Source organism: Geotrypetes seraphini, chromosome 2, assembly GCF_902459505.1.
Source record: "Geotrypetes seraphini chromosome 2, aGeoSer1.1, whole genome shotgun sequence".
NCBI lineage: Eukaryota > Metazoa > Chordata > Amphibia > Gymnophiona > Dermophiidae > Geotrypetes > Geotrypetes seraphini.
In genome coordinates, this window is record NC_047085.1 from 384,714,210 (window position 1) to 384,740,144 (window position 25,935).

The window sequence follows — 25,935 nt, forward strand, 5'->3', positions numbered from 1 at the left end:
TAGAAGTAGGGAGATACTGGATTCTGTACAAGGAGAACTGTTCCAGCAGTTGGTAATGGAACCTACACGGGATGGGGTCATACTGGACTTAGTGATTACAAATGGGGAAAGTGTTTCTGATGTTACAGTGGGTGATCATCTGGCATCCAGTTATCACCGCATAGTAAGGTTTAATAGAGGGGGCTCATTCAGAAGTAAAGGTTCTAGACTTTTAAAAAACTAACTTTGTTCGGATGAGGGATTACATCAAGGAATTGTCTGGATATCTTTTTGTGAAGCTGGTTGTAAAAGTAAGAGGAAAATAAGGCCACTTTGGTTCTTAAAAGTAGTATCTGAGAAGGTAAGGAATAAAAGGTTAGCTTTCATAAACTACAAAAGATCGCAGAAAGAGGAAGAGAGGCAAAAATATCTGGAAAGTGGGACTATAGAAGAGAAATGCGAATAGATGGTAGAGTGGTAGACCCAGAGGATTGTGTTTGTGAAGAGCTAGCTAAATTAAAGGTAGACAAAGCAAAGGGGCCGGATAGTGCACATCTGAGGGTGCTGAAGGAACTTAAGGAAGTTCTGGTGGCTCCGATGATTGACCTTTTCAATGAGTCTCTAGAGTTGGGAGTGGTACCGGAGGACTGGAGAAGGGCAGATGTGGGTCCTGTACACAAAAGTAGAAGTACGGAATTACAAGCAGTTTACAATTAGGAAGATGTTGAAGACACAACTGTAGAGGATTTTTTATTTTATTTTTACCATTTGGTAGACATATTCAATAAGAATTCTAAGCTGTGGGATGGCTAATTTGTAAATTCATTGAGCTCTCAACATTATTTTAGGAGGATGAAATTACCATGTAATTGCAATGTAATTTGAATGCACTTTGTAAATGTACTATTCATGAATTATTAATGTTTTTTCAATTGTTAACTGCTTAGTTTTAGGCGGTCTAGAAATTTTAGAAAGAAAATAAATGTCTGACTTCTGTGGTAAGCAAATTAATGGAAACGCTTTTAAAACAGAGAGTGGTGATGTTTCTGGAATCCGGTGGATTACAGCACCAGAGGCACATGATTCACTAGAGGTAGGTCTTGTCAGACAAATCTTATTAATTTCTTTGACTGGGTGACCAAAGAATTGAATAGAGGGAGTGCATTTAGATTTTAGCAAATCCTTTTACAGTGCACCACACACAGCTAATAAATAAACTGAATGCTCATGGAATGGGCCCCAAAGTGACAGGCTGGGTCAGGAACTGGTTAAGTGGAAGACTGCAGAGTAGTGGTCAGTGGAGATAGCTATGAGGAAAGGGATGTTACCAGTGGTGTGCCTCAAGGTTCTGTTTTGGGGCCTGTTAACATTTTTATAAGCGATATTGCTGAAGGGTTGTCAGGTAAGATTTGCTTCTTTGCATATGATACCAAAATCTGCAATAGAACAGATACCCCGGATGGTGTGAATGACATGAAGAAAGTCTTAGCGAAGGTTGAAGAATGGTCTGAAATTTGGCGGCTAAAATTTAATGCTAAGAAATGCAAGATCATGCATTTGGGCTGCAAAAACCCAAAGGAACGGTACAATTTAGAGTGTGAAGAACCTTTGTGCAAGACAGATGAACAAGACTTGGGTGTGATTGTATGTGATGATCTTAAGATGGCCGAAAAGGAGATGGTGAAAGCTAGAAGAATGCTAGGGTACATAGGAAGAGATATGGCCAGTAGGAAAAAGGAGGTATTGATGTTCCTATATAAGACTCTGGTGAAACCTCATTTAGAATATTGTGTAGAATTCTGGAGACCTCATCTTCTAAAAGTTATAAAACATAATAACATAGTAGATGACGGCAGATAAAGACCCGAATGGTCCATCCAGTCTGCCCAACCTGATTCAATTTAAATTTTTAATTTTTTCTTCTTAGCTATTTCTGGGCAAGAATCCAAACTTTACCCTATACTGTGCTTGGGTTCCAACTGCCGAAATCTCTGTTAAGACTTACTCTAGCCTATCTACACCCTCCCAGCCATTGAAGCCCTCCCCAACCCATCCTCTACCAAACGGCCATATACAGACACAGACCGTGCAAGTCTGCCCAGTACTGGCCTTATTTCATTATTTAATCTTATTTTCTGATTCTAGATCCTTTTGTGGATCCCACGCTTCTTTGAACTCAGTCACAGTTTTACTCTCCACCACCTCTCTCGGGAGCGCATTCCAGGCATCCACCACCCACCACCCTCTCCGTAAAGTAGAATTTCCTAACATTGCCTTTGAATCTACCACCCCTCAACCTCAAATTATGTCCTCTGGTTTTACCATTTTCCTTTTTCTGAAAAAGATTTTGTTCTACGTTAATACCCTTCAAGTATTTAAACGTCTGAATCATATCTCCCCTCTCTCCTTTCCTCTAGGGTATACATATTCAAGGCTTCCAGTCTCTCCTCATACGTCTTCTGGCTCAAGCCTCCTATCATTTTCGTTGTCCTCCTCTAGACCGCCTCAAGTCTTCTTATGTTCTTCGCCAGATATGGTCTCCAAAATTGAACACAATACTCCAAGTGGGGCCTTACCAATGACCTGTACAGGGGCATCAACAACTTCTTCCTTCTACTGACTACGCCTCTCTTTATACAGCCCAGCATCCTTCTGGCAGCAGCCACTGTCACACTGTATTTTTCACCTTTAGATCTTCGGACACTATCACCCCAAGGTCCCTCTCCCCGTCCGTGCATATCAGCTTCTCTCCTCCCAGCATATACGGTTCCTTCCTATTATTAATCCCCAAATGCATTACTCTGCATTTCTTTGCATTGAATTTTAGTTGCCAGACATTAGACCATTCCTCTAACTTTTGCAGATCCTTTTTCATATTTTCCACTCCCTCTTCGGTGTCTACTCTGTTACAAATCTTGGTATCATCTGCAAAACGGCACACTTTTCCTTCTAACCCTTCAGCAATGTCACTCACAAACATATTGAACAGGATTGGCCCCAGCTCTGATCCTTGAGGGACTCCACTACTCACCTTTCCTTCCTTCGAGCGACTACCATTAACCACCACCCTCTGGCGTCTGTCCGACAGCCAGTTTCTGACCCAGTTCACCACTTTGGGTCCTAATTTCAGCCCTTCAAGTTTGTTCAACAGCCTCCTATGAGGAACTGTATCAAAGGCTTTGCTGAAATCCAAGTAAATTACATCTAGCATATGTCCTCGATCTAGCTCTCTGGTCACTCAATCAAAAAATTCAATCAGGTTCGTTTGGCACGATTTACCTTTTGTAAAGCCATGTTGCCTCGGATCCTGTAACCCATTAGATTCAAGGAAGTACACTATCCTTTCTTTCAGCAAAACTTCCATTATTTTTCCAACAACTGAAGTGAGGCTCACCGGCCTGTAGTTTCCTGCTTCATCCCTGTGACCACTTTTATGAATAAGGACCACATCCGCTCTCCTCCAATCCCCAGGAATCACTCCCGTCTCCAGAGATTTGTTGAACAAGTCTTTAATAGGACTCGCCAGAACCTCTCTGAGCTCCCTTAGTATCCTGGGATGGATCCCGTCTGGTCCCATCGCTTTGTCCACCTTCAGTTTTTCAAGTTGCTCATAAACACCTTCCTCTGTGAACGGCACAGAATCTACTCCATTTTCTCGTGTAACTTTGCTAGACAATCTCGGTCCTTCTCCAGGATTTTCTTCTGTGAACACAGAACAGAAGTATTTGTTTAGCACATTCACTTTCTCCTCATCACTTTCCACATATTGGTTCCCAGCATCTTTTAGCCTAGCAATTCCATTTTTTATCTTCCTCCTTTCACTAATATATCTGAAAAAAATTTTGTCTCCCTTTTTTACATTTTTAGCCATTTGTTCTTCTGCCTGTGCTTTTGCCAGACGTATCTCTCTCTTGGCTTCTTTCAGTTTCACCCTGTAGTCCTTTCTGCTCTCCTCTTCTTGGTTTTTTTTATATTTCACGAACGCCAACTCTTTCGCCTTTATTTTCTCAGCCACCAGGTTGGAGAACCATATCGGCTTCCTTTTTCTCTTGTTTTTATTGATTTTCTTCACATAAAGGTCCGTAGCCATTTTTATCGCTCCTTTCAGCTTAGACCACTGTCTTGCCACTTCTCTTATGTCCTCCCATCCTAACAGCTCTTTCTTCAGGTACTCTCCCATAGCATTAAAGTCCGTACGTTTGAAATCTAGGACTTTAAGTATCGTGCGGCCGCTCTCCACTTTAGCCATTATATCAAACCAAACCGTTTAATGATCACTACTTCCCATGGTGCGAGGCCTTCATCATAAGGCATATGGGGACAGACTTAAAACATAGAAACATAGAAAAAAGCGGCAGAAAAGGGCTATAGCCCACCAAGTCTGCCCATTCCAAGTATCCCCCCCCTCTGAATTTATTCCCTTAAAGATCCCACGTGAGTATCCCATTTTTTCTTAAAATCCGTCACGCTGCTGGCCTTTATCACCTGGAGTGGGAGTCTGTTCCAATGATCCACCACTCTTTCGGTGAAGAAGTACTTCCTGGAGTCGCCATGAAACTTCCCTCCCCTGATTTTCAGCGGATGCCCTCTGGTGGTCGAGGGGCCCATGAGCCAGAAGATATCATCTTCTGACTCGATGCGTCCCATGATGTACTTATACGTTTCAATCATATCTCCCCGTTCTCTTCTTTCCTCAAGTGAGTACAGCCGCAATTTCTTTAGTCTTTCTTCATATGTGAGATCCTTGAGCCCCATGACCATCCTGGTGGCCGTTCGCTGAACCGACTCGATCCTCAGCATGTCCTTTCGGTAGTGTGGTCTCCAAAACTGAACACAGTATTCTAAGTGAGGCCTCACCATGGCTCTGTACAACGGCATCATAACTTCAGGTCTCCTGCTGACGAAACTTCTACGGATACACCCCATCATTTGTCTTGCCCTGGAGGAAGCCTTCTCCACTTGATTGGCAACCTTCATGTCCTCACTAATGATCACTCCTAGATCGCGTTCCTCCGTGGTCCTAACCAAGGTCTCGCCATTTAGTACATAAGTTCTACGCGGGTTTCTCTTGCCCAGGTGCATTATCTTGCATTTTTTAGCATTGAAGCCTAGCTGCCAAGTATTTGACCATTGTTCCAGCAGCAGTAGGTCGTGTGTCATATTATCAGGTAATGAGCATCTGCCTACTATTGCAAAGTTTGGCGGCGGCGGCGAACAGTGATACCCTTCCTCTAAGTCCTTGCATCATATCTCTTATGAATAAGTTGAATAGAATCGGGCCCAGGACCGATCCCTGCGGCACTCCACTGATCACGACCGACGCTTCGGATGGGGTACCGTTCACCACCACCTTCTGAAGTCTACCGCTCAGCCAATCTCTAGCCCATGTAGTTAGAATGTCTCCTAATCCTATCGATTTCAGCTTGTTCAGTAATCTTCGATGAGGGACGCTATCAAATGCTTTACTGAAGTCCAAATATACCACGTCCAGTGACTCTCCGGCGTCCAGTTGTCTAGTAACCCAGTCAAAAAAGCTAATCAGATTGGATTGGCAGGATCTACCCTGGGTGAACCCGTGTTGGTGTGGATCACGCAGTTTTTCTTCGTCTAGGATTGTGTCAATATGCTGTTTGATCAGTGTTTCCATGAATTTACACACTATAGACGTGAGACTCACTGGTCTGTAGTTTGCTCTGTCTGTCCTGCAGCCCTTTTTGTGGAGTGGGGTTACGTTGGCGGTTTTCCAGTCCAAGGGGATCCTTCCTGTGCTTAGGGAAAGATTGAAAAGAACAGATAATGGTTCTGCGAGGACTTCCCTTAACTCCCTGAGCATTCTGGGGTGTAGGTTATCCGGTCCCATGGCTTTGTTTACTTTGAGTCTTGATATTTCGTTGTAGACACTACTGGGCGTAAATTCGAAATCTTGAAACGGGTCTTTCCGGTTATCTCCCGTCTGAAGCTGTGGACCAGCTCCCGGCGCTTCGCGGATGAACACTGAACAGAAGTATTGGTTTAGTAATTCTGCCTTCTAAGAGTCTGATTCTGCAAAGTTACCGTCCGATTGCTTCAAGCGTACTATCCCATCTTTGTTTCTTTTCCTGTCACTAATATAGCTGAAGAAAGATTTATCCCCTTTCTTAATTTTCCGTGCTAGCTCTTCCTCCATTCGGAGTTTGGCCTCTCTGACTGCTGTTTTGACAGCTTTGGATCTGCCCCCTCTCTGCCTAAATGTTTGTAGGCGATAAATGCGTCTTTTTTCTGTTTAACTAGGTCTGAGATTTTTTTACTGAACCATTTTGGGGTCTTTTGTTTCTCCTGCGTTTACTTACTGTTTATGTATCGGTCTGTTGCTTTGTGTAGTATGGACTTCAGAGTCAGTTTGTGCTTGTTTATGTAGTTCCTGATGGGACGAAATCTCCCATGCGGTTGAAGTCTGTGCCTCTAAAGTTGAGAACCCTTGTTGCTGTGTTTGTTTTTGGGAATCCTTTCTTGAGGTTGAGCCATACCATATTATGGTTGCTGGAGGCCAGTGTGTCTCCTACTGAGACTTCCGTGACGCTATCTCCGTTGGTGAGAACTAGGTCTAGTAATGCCTGGTCCCTGGTGGGCTCCAATACCAATTGCTTGTGACGTGCACCCTTTATGGAGTTTAATATTCTTTTGCTGCTACCCGTAGTCACGGAGAGTGTGTTCCAATCTGCATCTGGCATGTTGAAGTCTCCTAGCATTACTGAGTCCCCGCACAGTGTGATATTCTCTATGTCCTCGATTAATTCCATGTCTTTGTCCTCCTGTTGCCTGGGAGGTCTATATATCACACCAAGGTATAGGCATTTTTCATTCCCTCTGGCCAGATTCACCCAGAGGGATTCCCCGGTGTATCTAACATCTGTGATTCTGGTGGTTTTGATGCTTTCCTTAGTGTATAGCGCTACTCCTCCTCCCAATTTACCCACTCGGTCGTAATGAAGTAGGTTGTACCCTGGTATAACCATATCCCACCCATGCGATACCGTGAACCAGGTTTCGGATATCGCTATCACGTCAAGATCGGCGTTTGTTATCTCAGTCTCTAATTCTAGAATTTTATTGCCCAAGCTGTGTGCATTAATATACATAGCCCTCCATATCTCACTCAATCTGTATACTTTGAAGGAAAGGCAGGAGAGGGGAGATATGTCATTTAAATACCTACATGGCGTAAATGCACATGAATCAAGTCTTTCAATTGAAAGGAAGCTCTGGAATAAGAGCATAGGATGAAGTTAAGAGGTGATAGGCTCTGGAGTAATCAAAGGAAAGGGTAGTAGATAGTGTGGAACAGTCTATCGGAAGGAGTGATGGAGATAGAGACTTTCTGAATTCAGGAAGGCGTGGGATCTCTCAGAGAGAGAAAGAGATGGTTACTCCAGATGGGCAGACTATATGTGCCTTTTGGCCTTTATCTGCCATCATGTTTCTATGTAACCTATCGCTTTCCAACCATATCTCTCAAGTGGCATTTTCCTCATTTTAATACATGCATCAGTAAAATGAGGAACTACTTTCCTGAACTAACTTTACCCAGCTTCTCTGCCTTAGTCCTCTCCTGCATGGACTATTGCACTGTGCTATTCAGCGGTCTCGAGACAAAGAATGTACGATGTCTCCAGGGTGTACAAAATGTGGCAATCAGACTTTTCAAAAACCTCTGTGCCCACACCCCTGTCTCCCAGGCTTTATCAGCTCACTGGCTGCCCATAGCCAAGCGTTGCCTTCAAGGGCCTGATGCTAGCATTCAAATACTTGCATGACATGGTGCTGGGCTAGGTAATGACCAAACTTCCTCTGTATATGCCAAACAGGTCCCTCCGCTTCCTGGATGAAATATACCTCAATATGCCCCTTGGTTGTGCCCTTCAACCACATTTCACTAAATGAAGTTCCTACTCACTTCATACCAACCCACTGGAATTGACTGCCCCCACAGATTAGATCCCTTGAAGAACTCAAGTTTATGAAATCAATAAAAACATAACTGTTCACCTAACTCTCCCACCCACAACCGATAGATTACAAAGAAATGTATATATATTTGTACAAGATCCTCGGTATGTGTCGCATTAGGATAAAAGCTTGTATTGAAAAATCTTGCACTGTAACTGACAAATGTAACCTGTAAACTGTATGTTATGGATATTTATATTAGATCCATAATAATGACTTAAACTAAAGCTGTAAATTATAAAAATTTTTTTAGGCTTATGCAGCAGTGAATTATCATTGCAGTGAGATGGACCCATCAGCAGCTGAAGTCCTTCAGACAGAATGTTCTATTCATGAAACTAATCAACCATCTTCAGGGAACAGTCCTCAGAAAGTAAGTAGCATATTACAAGTTAATTGAATATTTAACTTTGAGTTTATTATATTGAACAACATTCTAGAATTTGACAGCTGATATTTAATATTTTTTTTTTAAATATCTTTATTCATTTTTAAATCAAATAGCCAATGCACAAAAATACATCATAAATAATTCCAATATAGCACTGTAATCTCTAACACATAAAATCTAATACCACCCACCCTTCATCAATTTCCCAAGAAGCATACATTATACTATATTATGCAATTTATCATAACATAACTTTTTAAATTTCATTCCAAATCCACCCACCCCACTTGAGTGTGCTAAATAATCTAAAAAAAGAGTAAGAAAAGGAAAATAAGAGTTTGTCTATTCATCACAATACTTTTCCAATGTCCCCCAAATCTTTACAAAATTATTATAGTTCCCTTTTTGTAATGCTATTGCTCTTTCCATCTTAAAAATATGATGATATTGCAAGTTAATTGAATATTTAACTTTGAGTTTATTATATTGAACACATTCTAGAATTTCATATCATGATATTTAATATTTAAAAAGTGCAGGGTTGAGCATTTGGGCTGCAAAAACCTATAACCTATATAGAATCAAAATTTGGGGTGATATAATAATAATAATTTATTGTTTATATACCGCCAAAGTAGTTTGAGGCGGTTTACAATAAAGAAGAGCTGGACATTCAGCGAAAAAACAATGAAGTCTTTGAGTACATGAATATTTGTACAGAGTAAGGTTACATTGTGGGGGCGGGTTTACAATAAGAAGTAGGTAGAGGCGGCTTACAATAAGGGCTGGTTATACAGCGTGGGATAAACAGTGAAGACTTTAGGAATTCTTGGTCACAAATTGGTTGAAAAGGTTGGTTTTAACTATTTTTCTGAAGTTGAGGTAGGATGAGGAGTGCCTGATGCTGCTTAGCCAGTCGTTCTGTAGACTTGCTTGGAAGGCAAGCGTTCTGTCAAGGAATCTTTTGTATCGGCAGGTTTTTATTGTAGGGTGACTAAACATACGTAGGCCTGGTGGAGCAGTCTAGTTTAAAGTGGGAGACCAGGTATAGAGGGGCCAAACCGAGAATGGATTTGAAACAGAGGCAGGCAAATTTGAACAATACTCTTGCCTCCAGGGGCAACCAGTGGAGTTTTTGGTAGTAGGGGGTTATGTGATTCCATTTCTTTATGCCGAAAATCAATCGCACAGTTGAGTTTGTATGATTCGGAGTGGCTAAACAAGTAGAAAGTGACGGGAAAATCCAGAATGATGCTTGCATGCCTAGGGAGAGGAACAGACATCAGAAAAATAAGCGGTAAGTGCATCTGTATAAATCTCTGCTCAGACCTCATTTGGAGTTTTATAGAATTCTAGAGACTACAGCTTTAAAAAAAAAAAATCAGTGATCAAGATGGAGTTGATGTAGAAGGCAACTGAAAAATAGTCTGTGGTCTTTGTGATAAAGCAAATGAGGATACTTAGCTTGACAGGAGAAGGGCGATGTATGCTACGGAGTTATTCAGATGTGCAAATTGTACAGGAAGGGGTCTCTTTGAATTGAAAGAATGTTCTGGAACAAGTTGGATGAAGATGAAATAAGTAAAGAAATGTTTATTTTATATATAAAAGATGTTACAGAAAGGGTGGAGGATGTGTGTGAACGGCCTCTCAGAGGAGTTGGAGACTAGGACTGCTTGTTCATACTTTCAGTTGATACAGAAGATCTCCATGGAATAGAAAGGAATAGTAGAGTTACTTTTACTTCCCACTAGACCGGTTCAGATATTTGACTTTGTACTGTCCTGCCAATTGCTAGAGACCGAGAACTATTGAATTGTGATCTTAAGAACCTTGTGCAACAATCTGGCTATTTGAGTTGAGTGATGTGGGTCAGGATGAGTATATTACGCCTTAGTTCATTCGTTTTAAGATTTTGGTAATAAGTTATAAGGTCTGGTGTATACTAGACAACCTATTACGTTGAATAAGTTGATTAAACCATATGTGCCATCACAGGAGTTGTGGTATGGCACAGTCTAATTTCTTCAGGTCCTAGCTGTTAAGCTTGTGAGATTCAAAGCAACACGTAAGGGAGCTTTCTTTTACTTAGCCCCTTTATTGTAGAATTTTTTTGCCAGGGAACTTAAGAACAATCTCTGATCCATTTTAGGAAGCAGTTGAAAGCATTTTATTTTTAAATCAGGTGGTTGGGGTCTCTCTACCAGGGGATTAATGCAGGGGGAAGGAGGAATACTATGGAGTACAGATTGTGGATGATTTTTTTTAAAATTTTAACATGAGTCTTTATCCCAGGACAAGCAAGCAGGTATTCTCAAAAATGGGTGATGTCATCCGACGGAGCCCGGATGCGGACACCTCACAAGCAGACTTGCTTGAAGAAACTCGAAGTTTCAAGTCGCCCACACCGCACATGCACAAGTGCCTTCCCGCCCAGTTCTTAGTTTTCCGCGGAGCCGAGAAGTCCGTCTTCGACTCTCTGCGTTAACTTAGTTACTTGTGCCTTCTCTAACCGTGGTTTGTGTTTATTTTCTTCATGAATTGCTGTTTTTGTCTTTATTTTATTTTCTGTTAAAAAAAAAAAAATTTCTTCTGTCCGTTTTTTGGGGCCAGCCCGACGACTTCGATCTTGCGGCGGCTGTTTTCATTTCTATGTCCCGGCCTGCTACGGGCTTCAAGAAGTGTAGCAAGTGTCAGCGCGCGATCTCTATTGCGGACCCTCACCGTCGCTGCCTCAAGTGCCTTGGGCCTAAGCATTATCATAGATCGTGCCTGCCTTGCCAAACGCTTCAGCCTCATGCTTTTAAGCGTCGTTGTATCCTGGTGGACAAGCTTTTCGAAATGGATTCTTCTGAACCCTCGACTTCGAAGATGGCTTCGACTTCGGCCGATGGTCCTCCAGCTTCTACTGCTTCCACCTCGAGCCTCATCAGACCTTCATCTTTTGCAGCGGCTCTTTCTGCATCGACATCTTCTATATCTTCCCCTGTTTCCTCAGGTCAGATAGCTCAGCAGACTGTTCCAGCGGTAGTGATTAAAGTGCCTAAGACTACCAAGTCGAAGCACAATCACACTACCCCGAAGGAACCTCCAGCCAAGGCAAGTGGACCGGTTTCAGACGCGGATCCATTTTTGCCGGCTTCCTTCCAGACCTTGTTGGAGTAGCACATCGTTCAGTTCCTTACTAACATGGGACCGAAGCTTCTCCCTCTTATCCAGCCTGGGCATGTAGCAGACTCCCACGAGGTCGAGCCGCTTTCCTTGCCTCAGTCTGATCCTCCAGACTCTTTGCAGAGAGCAGAGTCTCTGCGAGTGTCTGGTCTGGCATCTAAGCACGTTCAGCAAGGAGCAGAATCTTTGCATGTGCCTCGACAGGATTCCTCACACTCTTTACAAGGAGCAGAGTCTTTGAGAGTGCATCGAGGTTTCTCTACCTCTCTCCATTCTTCAAGGTCTCATCGCTCTTCGAGATCTGCTTCCAGGCACAGTTCTCATCGCCGCTCGAGGCCTTCATCGAGCCATACTTCCAGACATAGCTCTTCCACTAAGCCTCGTTCTACTCCACATACTCCTCGTTCAAGGTCTTCCATGCCGGACCTCGAGGATAGTCCACATTTGATTGCCTTGTCCAAGTCACCATATTCATCTGATGCCTTTTTAAATGCAGAAGCTTCATCTTCGACACAGGCTGCCTCGACGTCCTTGAGTCCTTCTCGAGGCAAAGCCCTGGCGGATCAGCTCTCATTTTCATCTTTTCTCCGTCAGATGGCTGTGGACTTGGATCTTAAATTAGATGCTGGCTCCAAATACTCCAAGGAGTATCTCAAAGTCATGCATCTTCCTCAATCTCCGACAGTGTGTCTTAAGCTTCCACTTCATAAGCTTTTGAATCAGACTTTTGGTCGGTGCATGGAGATTCCTTTTTCCTTACCAGCTGTTCCAGGAAAATTGGATTCTCACTATAAAACTGTACACCGCAAAGGGTTTGACAACTCTCAGTTATCTCATCAATCCCTGCTTGTTGAGTCCTCTTTGAAGAGATCCCATCCTTCCAAGGTCTATGCCACCGTACCCCCTGGCAGAGAAGGGAAAACTATGGACAAATGTGGATATCACATCTATCAAAATGCCATGATGTCTTCTAAAGTCATTTTTTTATTTATTTTGAGTTCCTTATTTCTCTACTTCCACAGTTCATGAGTTATTTGGATTCTCAAAAGCACTGAGTTTCAAGAAGTTATTGCTTTTTTATCTCAATCTTCTCCAGTCATCTTATGATGCCTTCGAGTTATCTGCTAGAGCAGCTGCTTTTTCAGTGGCTATGCATCGTCTTGCCTGGCTTCATACCATCGACATGGACCCTAACCTTCAGGACTGCCTAGCCAATATTCCTTGTGAGGGCAATGATCTCTTTGATGAATCTATCGAGGCAGCCACCAAGAAATTGTCTGACCATGAAAAGTCCTTTGCTTCTATTGTCAGACCTAAGCCAAAGTCAACTCCTGCTAAACCTGCACGCCCTCCTCCTATTTATCAGCGGCGATTTGCTCCGAGGCAGGCTCCTTATACTCGTCCTCCTCTTAAGAAGCAGCAGCCTCAAAAACAGCAGCATAAACCTCAACCTTCTGCAGCACCTAAGCCTACTCAGCCTTTTTGATTGCTTAGAACAGAGCATAACCTCAGTATTTGCAATTCTTTGTCAAACCATTTATCTGATTTCCTCAGGCGTTTGAGCTTGAGCCATTTGGGTGTAATGCAATTTCTGTACCTCATAACCTTAAGTCCAATGCAGTTTGCAAAAGTTATAAATAATAAAGGAAGAAAGCATTAGAGATTTAATTGACCAAGTATTTTGAAAAAAGATAAGTCTTCAGTTGTTTTCTAAAATGTTCATAAGAATGAGATGTGAAGAACAATGGTCGGAAAACCTTAGCATGGAAAGCTGCTTGAAATGAAAGCATATGATCATGGTATTTCTTGCTTTTACAACCCTTGACAGAAGAAAATACGAAGAGGGCATGTGATTTTCTACTATTCTTTTGGGATGCTACTGAAAATCTATCAGCTAAATAGAATGGGGCTAGACCATAGGCAACTTTATAACATAAGCAACCCAATTTGAAAATTATACGTGCCTCCACAGGAAGCCAGTGCAGCTCACGGTAAAAAGGGGTAACATGATCGCACTTCTTCAGACCATAAATCGATCACACTGCAGTGTTCTGAATCAGTTTCAATCTAGTTATGTTTTTCTTGGTACTTGTTAAATGATATTATAATAGTCCCACAAGCTCAGCAATGATCATTGGACCAAAACTCTAAATGCAGAGATTTCAATAAGGTTTAATAGTATGTAACATCCATGATGTATAATGCCCCTTTTGGACTACAGCATCAATCTGGTTTTTCATAGTTAAATTCTGATAAAATACGACTCCCAATATTTTAATAGACTAACAAATCGTATATTGGATTGTATTTACCCTAATAGAAGGTTTGTGAGAATTCTTATGAGAAGAGGCAAAAAAGAATTGTCTTATGATTGAGTTTAAATTCTACATCCATCAATCCATCAAATTCAGGACAAGTTCAATAGTATGTGTGATATGGGCCAGTGTTGTATTGCAAGGAATGATGATCATAATATCATCAGCGTAGCTGAATAGTTTTATTCCTAGATCGCTCAGTTTGGAACCCAGGGAAGAAAGATATACATTAAACAATGTAGGTGAAACTGGTGAGCCCTGGGGGAACTCCACAGGGTTTTTTCCAAATGGTGGACAATACATTATTGTATCTAACCTGATATAAACGAGATTCAAGGAATCTCTTAAGCCAAGAGAATACTTTACCATGGATTCCAAAGGAAACCAGGCATTCTAGCAATTTCTATGGTCAACCAGATCAAAAGTGCTGCTCAAATCAAATTGGAGAACAAGCACATTACTACGCAGCAAGCTATTTAGATAGTCTAGTAATGTAACCAGTACTGTTTCCGTTCTAAAGTGAGATCTAAAACCTGATTGAGAATTATAAAGTGCTGCTCTTTCTGAGGGTTCTATCATCTGGTTCAGTAAAGCAGCAAAGAGGGGCCATTCTAACGCTGTCCTCTAGTGCCAAGTCACTAGAGAAAAAGCAAACCAGGTTCTGTGCGAACTGTATTTTCTTTTATTTCTCCTAACTGCTGCTCTTCCTGTGGATTCTATCAGCTGGTTCAATCACAGCAGCATAGACGGACCACTCTAAGGCTGTCCATTGGTGCCAAGTCACTTGAGAAAAAGCACACCAGGTTCTGAGGATAGCAGCCTCAGATCAGCCTCTGTGGTCTGCACTAATTTTCATCATGAAGCCACCTCCTTGGCTCTTTCTTCTCTTACTCTGCTCGCTTCTCAATACCACTCACTGCACAATACCTCTCTCCCCCAATACACCTGATTCCACTAATGTTAGTGAGATCTGCCCTGGCCTCGGAATCCCTGTGCAGATGCGCACCAGAAATTACCTCTTTAAAAAAATCCCTCGAGGCGTCAACTATGCTTCTTTAAACCTGTACCTACTGCCAATTTGTCCAACTTACCTCTGACTCCCTCACTCCAGACCCGACAATGTACTGCAGTGCCAGATCAGCATGCAACAAGACTCAAATATTAAATGGTTTACTAGGAGATTCTGATCCTGGATTCCTGTGCATTACGGAATCATGGATCGGAAAAGACTATTTATTTACACAAAACAAACTCTGTTCTCACGGTTATCAAGGCCTCTTCTCGTCCAGAAATAGCCGGAAAGGAGGAGGCCTGGCACTTCTCTACAAATCATTCTTTGACATTCAGCTCTTCGAAAAGGGTAGTGACACTACTAGAATATATGCTAGCCTCAGTCAACGATGAGCTCCATTATCACCCACTGAGCATTTTGCTTCTATATCGTCCACCAATCCCTTGAAATAAATCCTCCGAACTTGTTTTCGAAACCATAACAAGCGCCAGTGGCGTACCTAGGATATGTGGCACCCGGGGCCCATCATTTTTTGACACACCCCCACCCACCCTCCACGTAAAAAATATTTTTTGTAATAACCATGAAACAGTATAAATGGTCAGAATAGAAACAGGGAGTGAAAATATTCTTTTATTGAACCTCATGTAACCATTATTCCAAACATAACATAAATTATGTCTGAATTGTCATGACATCAGAAGTACGTATGGAGTAGTTACAGGTGATGCTTGGGACAGTTCTGATTGTGTTAGTTCAGTTTTATGTGTTTTTTGAATAGAAGGGTTTTTATTTCTTTTTTGAAGGTTTTGTAGTCTGGTCGAGGACAATAGGTTGTAGAGTTGGGGTCGAGTGTTAGGAGGTTGTCGAACAGTTTTTTTTCTTTTGACGTTTTTGGTTGGAGGGTGTGTGAATGGTGTGCGAGTTCTCCTATGTCTGGTTGAGGTGGTTTTAATTATTTAGCTGAAGAAATTAGTTACCCCCCCCCCCCCCAATTCCACACACATTAATTCTCTTCCATTTTTGTTCCCATTATAAAAAACACTGATAAGTTCCCAGAAAAAAAAATACATTAAAATAAGAAGTGAAACAAAAGGCCCCTACAGATGAGAACATAACATAAGAATAGCCTAACTGGGTCAGACCAATGGTCCATCATGCCCAGTAGCCCATTCTCATGGTAGCTAATCCAGGTCACTAGTACCTGGTCAAAACCCAAAGAGTAGCAACATTCCATGCTACCAATCCAGGGCAAGCAGACACTTCCCCATGTCTTAATAACAGACTATGGACTTTTCCTCCAGGAATTTGTCCAAATCTTTTTTAAAACCAGCTAAGCTATCTGCTTTTACTATAACTTCTGGCCACTTCATTTTTAAGCTTAGATCTTTCCTTACAAACAGAGACCTTGCTAGATGTCAAATACAACAAATTCTCATCAAAACCTTATCCTGTAAGAATGGAAACCAAAATAAAACTACTAGGGGTTACCCTAGACAAGGATCTTACCTTTCATGATCAGATTAGTACAGTTGTAAAAACTTGTTTTTACAAACTAAGGCTTATACGTTCTCTATCATCCATCCTTGATACTACAGCCATCACAACTCTAATTCATTCACTTGTCATCTCTCACCTTGATTATTGTAACTCTCTTTACAATGGACTCCCTCAAAAAGAAATACGACGACTTCAACTCATACAAAATACAGCCATAAAACTTATTTACAAATTAGGAAAATATGACCATGTTACACCACTCCTGAAAGAAGCTCATTGGCTACCTATAACCCATCGTATCACATATAAAACAATTATGCAAGTCTTCAAAATTAGATTCTTCCACCAACCTTCTTTTCTAGATAAACTTCTCATCCCTTACTGCTCATCACGGACCCTCAGATCAGCCGATCAAAACCTACTATCTGTTCCCACAATCAAAGATTTCTTCTATACGAGAAAGACTAACTTCTTTAGCACTCTCCAGACCAGTAGAGGTTAACTTTACGAATGGGTATATATCTAATCATGACCAGCAGGTGGAGACTGAAAACAAAACTTTGGGACAGTATATACTATCCTCCCTTCTCTATTTCCCTCAGTCTTCTTTCAGTCTCCAGCAGGTGTTGATGTGATCTGTACCCATCTCCCTTGGTAGGGCTGTTGGAATTTGTTTAGGGGGTTTATTGTCCCTGTTTTTGGCCGGATGGAGCTTGGGCGGACTCTGTTTGGGGGTTCGTCCGACCTCGGGGGTGTCAAACCCGGCGGGTCTCGAGCGGGGTCCCTCCCCCCACTTCCTCCACCTCCCCACATTTTTTTAGAGGAGCCTCAGCAGTAAGCCTTGCCCCCTAAATCAAGCAAGGCATATTGCTTAGAGAGCCTGTGGAGTCTGTTCTGTAAAAAAAAAAAAAAAAAAAATCCTGAGGTAGTGCTGGTCTGAAGGGTTGTTTCCCTTTAAGAAAACTGTATTTTACTCTATTTTTTCAACTAACCGGCACTTTTTTACAGCTAGGTCGCGTATGGAGCAATGAGCACTTCTAAAGGGAAAAAGTGCTCATTGTGCTCCAGACGCGAGGCACTCGCAGCCGGCCTGTGCAAGCGGTGTTCAGGCCGGTGCGGTGGAGGAGCTCCGTCGGCAGCGGCTGCAGGCGCCCAGAGCTCACCGCCGTCGCGAGTCGGCAGGGAACGGTGGGGAAGCCCGGTCTTCTCCGTCCGCCCACGGAGGGATTCCCCGAGCTGCCGACGGTCGGGTTTTGGAGGATTCCCTCTCAGCTGATCTTTTGACAGCTGATGCCGGCTTGCCTGCTTTAGCGGCTGAGACTGTTCAGGTTTCTCAGCCGCTTCAGGCTATGGAGGGAGCTTTTTTGGCGGGAAAACCGCCATCTTCTCTGTCTGGCCCCTCCATTTTGTCTTCCACCTCAGGTGACCTTCCCCCTGTTTTGACTATGCAGGGGCAGGTTTCTGCTGGGTCCCCTGCTGTGGCAGGGAGTCCCTTGGGACCCTCGGGGGGTTTTGCTCCTGATTTTTTCTTTTCTTTATGCAGAGCCTATTTTCAGGCGGCTGGGGGTCCCGGTTGCGCCCAGGGGGTTTCGGGGGGTGGGGTTTCCTCCGCGCTCCCTGCGGCTTTGCCTCTCTCGTCTGACGTGACGTCCCCTCCGCCGCCTCCCTTGTCCAAGCGTCCGCGGGTGTCGTGGGACGAGGATTTGTGGTCGGAGGAACGTGTCGGTCTGGAGGAGGACCTGGACCCTTCTGAGGAATTCCAGGACCCTCTGGAGGGGACGGAAGCTGGCGGCGGGTTGTCGGGTTTCCCGTTCTCCAGTGAAGAGGCGTCCGTGGTGCGCCTTTTTCAGAGAGATGAGCTGCCTGACCTTATTCAACAGGTTTCTTCGGTTTTGCGTTTTGAGGACGCGCCGCCGGAGACTCCGCGTGTAGGGGACCCTCTGTTACGGGGGATCCGTTCCGTTTCCCGCTCTTTTCCTATGCATCAGGATATTCGGGATATTATTCTGGAGCAGTGGAAAACGCCGGAGACGCCGTTTCGGCTGGCTCGCAGCATGGCTCGCCTGTATCCCATTCCTGAAGGGGATCGGGCTACGTTAGCTTCGCCAGTCGTGGATGCGGTGGTCTCGGCAATTTCCAAGCGGCATACCGTGCCTGTTGAGGGCGGTTCTGCCTTGCGGGACTCTGAGGAGCGCAAGTTGGAGAACATACTTAAGCAAAATTTTCAGGTCTCTGCCTTTGGGGTCCAGGCGGCTATTTGTGGGGGACTGGTCGCTCGCGCCGTGTTTCGGTGGGCGGAGCGTGTCTTGGATCGGGAGTCTGATGACTGGTCTCTGGTGGATCAGGAGGTAGAGAAGATTGAGATGGCTGCCTCATTCCTCTCAGATGCTCTATATGACTTGGTGCGGATCTCGGCTAAGTCTATGGCTTTTGGCGTGGCCGCAAGGCGTGTGTTGTGGCTGCGCGCTTGGGCGGCGGATGCTGCGTCCAAAGCTAAGCTTACTAAATTTCCCTTTCGGGGGTCGTTTTTATTTGGAGAGGACTTGGATAAGTTGATTCAGACTCTGTCGGACTCGAAAGTTCCCCGTCTGCCGGAGGACCGTGCCCGCCCTGCGTCTCGGGGTGGTGCGGCCCGGGGGCGTTTGCGGGAATTTCGCAAGTATCGCCCTGGACGTGGGGCTGCTTCTTTCCAGTCTCCGGGGTTTTCCCGGGGTCGGTTCTTTCAGCGCATGCAGGCCTTTCGGGGGGCCCGTCGGGGGGCAGGGAATCCCTCCGCCGGTTCCCCTGCTTCCCGTCCTGCACAATGACGCCTTGCCGGTGCCCCCTTTGGTTCCGGTGGGGGCCCGGCTGCGCGACTTTTTCCCCAAATGGGCCGAGATCACGTCCGATCAGTGGGTCCTGGAGGTGGTGCGGGACGGTTATGCCCTGGAGTTCGCCCGCTCTCTGCCGGACTTTTTCCTCGCTTCTCCATGTCAGACTCCTGGGAAGACGCAGGCTTTTCGCCAGACCCTTCAACGCTTGCTAGATCTCAGGGCAATTGTTCCAGTGCCCCCTCCGGAGTGGGGCACGGGCAGGTACTCCATTTACTTTGTGGTGCCCAAGAAGGAGGGGACCTTTCGGCCCATCCTCGATTTGAAAGGGGTCAACAGGGCTCTGAAGATTCCCTCTTTTCGTATGGAAACCCTGCGGTCGGTCATTCTGGCGGTTCAGCCGGGGGAGTTTCTCACTTCTCTCGATCTGACGGAGGCCTACTTGCATGTTCCCATTCGGGCCTCTCATCAGCGTTTCCTGCGCTTTGCGATCTTGGGTCGGCACTATCAGTTCTGTGCGCTTCCCTTTGGGCTGGCCACGGCTCCCCAGACGTTCACCAAGGTGATGGTGGTCGTCGCGGCAGCCTTGCGGTCGGAGGGCATCTTGGTACACCCCTACCTGGACGACTGGTTAATTCGGGCAAAGTCGTTGCAGGAAAGCTCCCGGGTTACGGCTCGGGTGGTGGAGTTTCTCCGGTCGCTGGGCTGGGTGGTCAACCTTTCCAAGAGTCGGTTGGTCCCGGCTCAGCGTCTGGAGTACCTAGGGGTGCTGTTCGACACCTCCTTGAGGAGGGTCTTCCTCCCAGAGGCCCGGGTAAGCAAATTGCAATCTCAGATTCGCCTGCTTTTGGCGTCCCGGTGTCCTCGGGCGCGAGATTTCCTCCAGGTCTTGGGGTCGATGGCGGCGTCCCTGGACGTGGTGAGGTGGGCGCGGGCCCACATGCGTCCTCTCCAGTATGCTCTGCTCCGGAGGTGGTCTCCCCAGAGGCACGGGATGGATGTTCCGGTTCCCCTGCGAGGCTTGGCGCGCTGCAGTCTGCGTTGGTGGCTCCAGACCCCTCACCTAGTTCAGGGGGTGGGTCTGGATCTTCCGCAGTGGACGGTGCTCCTGACGGATGCGAGTCTCCTGGGTTGGGGGGCTCAGTGTCTGGGTCACTCAGCTCAGGGTACCTGGTCCGCGGAGGAGGCCTCCTGGTCGATCAACGTGTTGGAGACCAGAGCGGTCCGGCTGGCGCTGTTGGCTTTCCACTCCCTTTTGTTGGGCAAGTCGGTCAGAGTCCTGTCGGACAATGCCACGGCGGTGGCTTATGTCAATCGTCAGGGGGGCACCAAGAGCACTCAGGTGGCGCAGGAGGCGGCTCGGCTCATGGTTTGGGCGGAGTCGCATCTTCTGGACCTCTCGGCCTCTCACATTGCCGGGGTAGAAAACGTTCAGGCGGACTTTCTCAGTCGTCACTTCTTGGATCCGGGAGAGTGGTGTCTCGGCGCCGGGGCGTTTCAGTTGATAGTGCGGGCTTGGGGGCAGCCCCTGATGGATCTGATGGCCACAAGTGGCAACGCCAAAGTACCCCGCTTCTTCAGTCGTCGCAGGGACGGTCTGGCCGAGGGTCTGGATGCTCTGGTCCAACCGTGGCCAACAGAGGGGCTGTTGTATGTGTTCCCTCCTTGGCCATTAGTGGGCAGAGTACTGCTTCGCATTGTTCGCCACCCGGGGCTGGTGGTTTTGGTGGCTCCGGATTGGCCTCGTCGTCCGTGGTATGCGGATCTGGTGAGGCATTTGGTGGCGGATCCTCTTCCTCTGCCTCTCGTGTGCGATCTTCTGGTGCAGGGTCCCATTCCCATGTTCGACCCGTCTCCCTTTTGTCTTACGGCTTGGCTCTTGAAAGGGGCCGCCTGAGTAAGAAGGGATATTCAGATAAGGTGATCTCTACACTTTTGGGGTCCCGGAGGCTTTCTACCTCTCGGGCTTATGTGCGGGTTTGGCGTCTTTTTGAGGAATGGTGCCGGGCGCGGGGAGTGGTCTCTTTTCGCGCTTCCCTGCCTAACATTCTAGAGTTCTTGCAGGATAGCCTGGATAGAGGCCTGGCTTGGTCTTCTCTCCGGGTTCAACTGGCGGCCCTGTCGGCTTTTCGGGGGCTGGTGACAGGTCAGCGTTTGTCGGCCATTCCTGATGTGATTCGCTTTCTTCGGGCGGCCAAGTTGCTCAGGCCTCCCATAAGGCCCTCGATTCCCTCTTGGGATCTCAATCTGGTTCTTTCGGTTCTGGTGCGCCCGCCTTTCGAGCCGTTGGATGGCTGTTCTTTGAAGGACCTTACGCTGAAGTCGGTCTTTTTGGTGGCCATTACTTCCGCTAGGCGGGTGTCTGAGCTACAGGCTTTCTCTTGTAGGGCTCCCTTCCTGGAATTTTCGAGGGAGCGGGTTGTTTTGCGGCCTGTTCCTTCCTTTCTGCCGAAAGTAGTTTCTCCTTTTCATGTCAATCAATCGGTGGTCCTCCCGGTCTTGGGTAGTCGGGAGGGTTCTTCTGAGCAACGGCAGCTGCGCAAGTTGGATGTCGGTCGGGTCCTCCGCGCTTATGTGCAGAGGATCCGGGAATTTCGGAGCTCCGATCATCTCTTTGTCCTTCTGGCGGGTCCTCGTCGGGGGGCTGGAGCTTCTAAGGCTACTATTGCGCGCTGGATCAAGGAGACGATTGCTTCCGCTTATCTTCTGAGTCAGAAGCCGGTTCCGGAGTTTCTCAAGGCTCATTCCACTCGGGGTCAGGCGGCTTCTTGGGCTGAGTCGTCGCTCGTGCCTCCGGTGGATATTTGTAAGGCTGCGGTTTGGTCCTCCTTGCATTCATTTGTTAGGCATTAACGGGTAGATGTTCAGACGCGTCAGGACGCGGTGTTCGGTGAGCGTGTTCTGGTATCGGCCCTTCGGGGGTCCCGCCCGTGAGAGGGACTGCTTTGGTACGTCCCATTCGTAAAGTTAACCTCTACTGGTCTGGAGAGTGCTAAAGAAGGAGAAATTAGGTTCTTACCTGCTAATTTACTTTCTTTTAGCTTCTCCAGACCAGTAGAGGTCCCCACCCTGTCTGTTGTTGTTGTTGTTGGGGCTGTTTCGCGGGCAGTTTTTGTTTTTTGCTGCGGGTTCTAGTATTTTTCTAGGGCCAGGGAGAATTAAAGAACAGCGGCTGTGGCTCGGCTGACTTAGCTGGTGAGCTGTGGGGACATTTTCCTTCGGGTATTTCTCCTCTGCATTTTCCAACAGCATTTGGGGTATGTTATTTGTTACTCCTGTTCGGAGTATTGTTTTCTTCCTGTTTTCCAGTTCTTGTTTCTGCTTGGCTATTCGGCAGACTGAGGGAAATAGAGAAGGGAGGATAGTATATACTGTCCCAAAGTTTTGTTTTCAGTCTCCACCTGCTGGTCATGATTAGATATATACCCATTCGTAAAGTTAACCTCTACTGGTCTGGAGAAGCTAAAAGAAAGTAAATTAGCAGGTAAGAACCTAATTTCTCCTTTTCTGTAGTCGCTCCTACTCTATGGAACTCATTGCCATCCCACATTCGTCACAAGACATCAATTGATAAATTTAAGGCCAAACTAAAAACTTTCTTATTCCAAGACGCGTTTTCCTGCCCCTAAATATAATTTATTCTTCAATACCACAACCGCTTTTAGGAAGTGATCCCATTCCTTTTGTTTCATCCTTCCCTTTCCAATTTTTTTTTTTTTTTAATAGAACTATGTATTTTTTCCCCTTCCACTACTTCTCCTTACCACCACTTTCCAGTATGTCCAGTTAAAGTCTAAATGTTCACAATCCCCCTTCTTTTTCTTTTCTATTATTTTATATATTGTATAAATTTTATTTTTATTTTTTTTATCTTTTATCTTATTTTAACTTGTAAACCGGCTAGATATTTGGTGATAGTCGGTATAGTAAAAATTTAATAAACTTGAAACAAGGGAACTTCACACGGACTTAGCTGTGCAGGAAATGTGAATCTCCTCATACACCCACCTATAGTGCAAAAATGTGCAAAGGTCTGTTTTTTTTTTTCTTTCGATCACTAGATAGCCTAATGCCACACAAGCAGCACTGTTACAAAAGGTCAATGCTAAGGTTAACAAAGTTTCCTTCCTTGGACCACAAGGAGATACTGACAAACCACTGGAAGAGATCCCAAAACAACTACCTAGGCACAATACCCAAAGACCCACTCAAAGTGTGTGAACCAGTTGAGTGGAGTGGACTAACTGGGGGGTGGAAATGGGCCCGGAGTTTGCTCAGGAGAATTTCCCAGACCACCTCTTCCTCTCAACACATTGACACACTGCCACCACCACCACCACCACTAGGAACACCTCACTGGGTAGGCCAGCAATGCTTATAAACTTTATAAAACACATTATTATATTTTTTTTATAAAGCACATATTTTAACTGAACTCTCTGACATCCTCAGCCTTTCCATTCACAAAAATAGAAGGAAGAAAAGTTCCCATTTCCTGCTGTCTCATGTCCCCAGCCTATACAATATTTTTCTTCTGCAGACCCTTCAAAAGTCTGACCAAATCCTCATTTCACTTGCATTATAAAGTACTGCGGATGCCATCTCTCCCCAATCCCAGGTCCTAAAGTCTGAGACAGTAGTGCAAACTGCCTGATTCAGGAAGAAAAATTCAATTCAGCCTATTTAATTGGTTTTTTGATTCAATTATTCTGCCCAGTTGGGTGATTTTTTTCAAAAATCCTGGTGGGTTTTATCGCTTTTTCACCCCTTTTGTTTTCTCCTAACCACACTGGCGCTGTGGTGTAAATAAAATAAAGAAACAAAAAGGACTTTTCCTCTCTCTGTTAAATCCTAGCTCACGTTTGCGGTCTAACACCAGCTCTGGCAGGATACACATTTCAAATCTGACATATTGTAATCACAAAACAGAAATAAAATTAATTTTTCTACCTTTTGTTGTCTGGTTATTTTTCAAATCTTGTTGGTCCCAGGCTCTGGTTGTCTTCTGATAACTTGCTTGCCAGAGTCTCCTTCTTTCTTCATGCTAACCATCCATCTGCCATCTCTGTCCTCCCTTTCCATTTCCCTTCCCTCCCCAGGTATCTTTCCTTTTTTTCATCTCCCTCCACAGATCCACCTTTTCTTAACTACCCTTTCATCCGGCATCTCTCCCTCCTCACCCACCACCCCAGGGCCCACCATCTCTCCCTTTCTTTTCCCAATTACCCTCCTATCCAGTATCTCTATCCCTCCTCCAAACCATCCCTTGTGTCCAATTTCTCTCCCTTTCTGTTCCTTCTCTCCCTAAATCCCATGGTCCATCATCTCTCTCCCTCTCCTCTATTTTCAGACCCATTATTTCTTTCCCCCCAAAGTCTGGCATATGCACATTTCTTTGAACACCCCCTTCCCTCTGTGTACTTCTACACCAGGATCCCCCTTGAAGGCCTGCCCCCCCCCTTGAAGGCCTGCCCCCCCCCGAAGGCCTGCACCCCCCCGAAGGTCTGCACCCCCCCTTAAAGGCCTGCCTGCCTGTCCCCCCCGAAAGCCTGTCTCCCCCCATGAAGGCATGTCTCCCCCCATGAAGGCATGTCCCCCCCCATGAAGGCATGTCCCCCCCCCCCTTGAAGGCCTGCACCCCCCTTGAAGGCCTGCCTGGCTGTCCCCCCCTGAAAGCCTGTCTCCCCCCCATGAAGGCTTGTCCCCCCCCATGAAGGCTTGTCCCCCCCCATGAAGGCTTGTCCCCCCCCCTTTAAGGCCTGCATCTCCCTCTGAAGGCTTGTACCTCCCCTTGAAGGCCTGCACCCCCCCAGAAGGCCTGCACCCCCCCAGAAGGCCTGCACCTCCTTGAAGGCCTGTCCCCCCCCTTGAAGGCCTGTCCCACCCCCTATCCCCCCTTGAAGGCCTGCCTGCCTGTCCCCCCCAAAAGCCTGTCTCCCCCCATGAAGGCTTGACCCCCCTTTAAGGCCTGCATCTCCCCCTAAAGGCCTGCCTGCCCGCCCCACCCCGAAGGACCGCTCGCCCCCCCCCCCACCTCCCACCCCCCATCCAGACGTCCGGTTCTTCCCCTCTGGCCTCCCTGCACCATTTAGAGTAGAAGCAGCCTGCAGCAAGATCGCAGGTGATCTTGAGCTGCTTGTGCTGTCCTCAGCCGCGGACCTGCCCCCCTCCTCTGACGTCAGTGGAGGGGGCGGGACCGCGGCGGAGGACAGCATGAAGCAGCGCAAGATCGCTGACATCGCGATCTTGCTGCAGGCTGCTTCGGTACTCTTAATGGTGCGGGGAGGCCAGAGAGGAAGAACCAGACGTCGGGGGAGGGGGGGGAACGGACGCCGGAGCACCCCCTCAGGGATCGCACCCAGGGCGGACTGCCCTTTCCCCCTCCCTTGGTACACCACTGACAAGCGCTTTCCTAAAATTTCAAAGATTACTGATTAATGGTGATATCAATCTCCACCTTGGCGATAACACAAGCAAGGATGCAAAGGAATTCAACAACTTTCTCACCTCTGGGCTTTCCCTCTCCTGAACCCTCTCCAACCCATGAAAAGAGGCATACACTAGATATCATTAGTTTCCCCGACCTTACGGACTACAAAATTCTAGCTGAAGGTGTTCACTGGGAACATGTCCCTTGGTCTGACCATTTTCTAGGTACCTTCTGTCTCCCCATTTTCATGTCTCACCTTGGGGTTCAACCCCGCCCCACAAAATCTATTACCTTCCATAAAAAAAATTGCAAGTTCTGGACCCAATTTCTCAACCAGTTTT

At 46.0% G+C, this 25,935-nt stretch overlaps 1 protein-coding gene across 6 annotated transcripts in view; it reads left to right on the plus strand.

Annotated features, from left to right (window-relative positions):
- DAZL (deleted in azoospermia like) overlaps positions 1-25,935 on the plus strand; it is a 322,370-nt gene that overhangs the window by 224,668 nt on the left and 71,767 nt on the right. For all 6 annotated transcript variants that reach the window (XM_033930705.1, XM_033930704.1, XM_033930708.1 and 3 more), the window contains one exon: positions 8,219-8,338. In XM_033930705.1, coding sequence (XP_033786596.1) covers positions 8,219-8,338 — 120 coding nt within the window. The remainder of the gene's footprint in view (positions 1-8,218; positions 8,339-25,935) is intronic.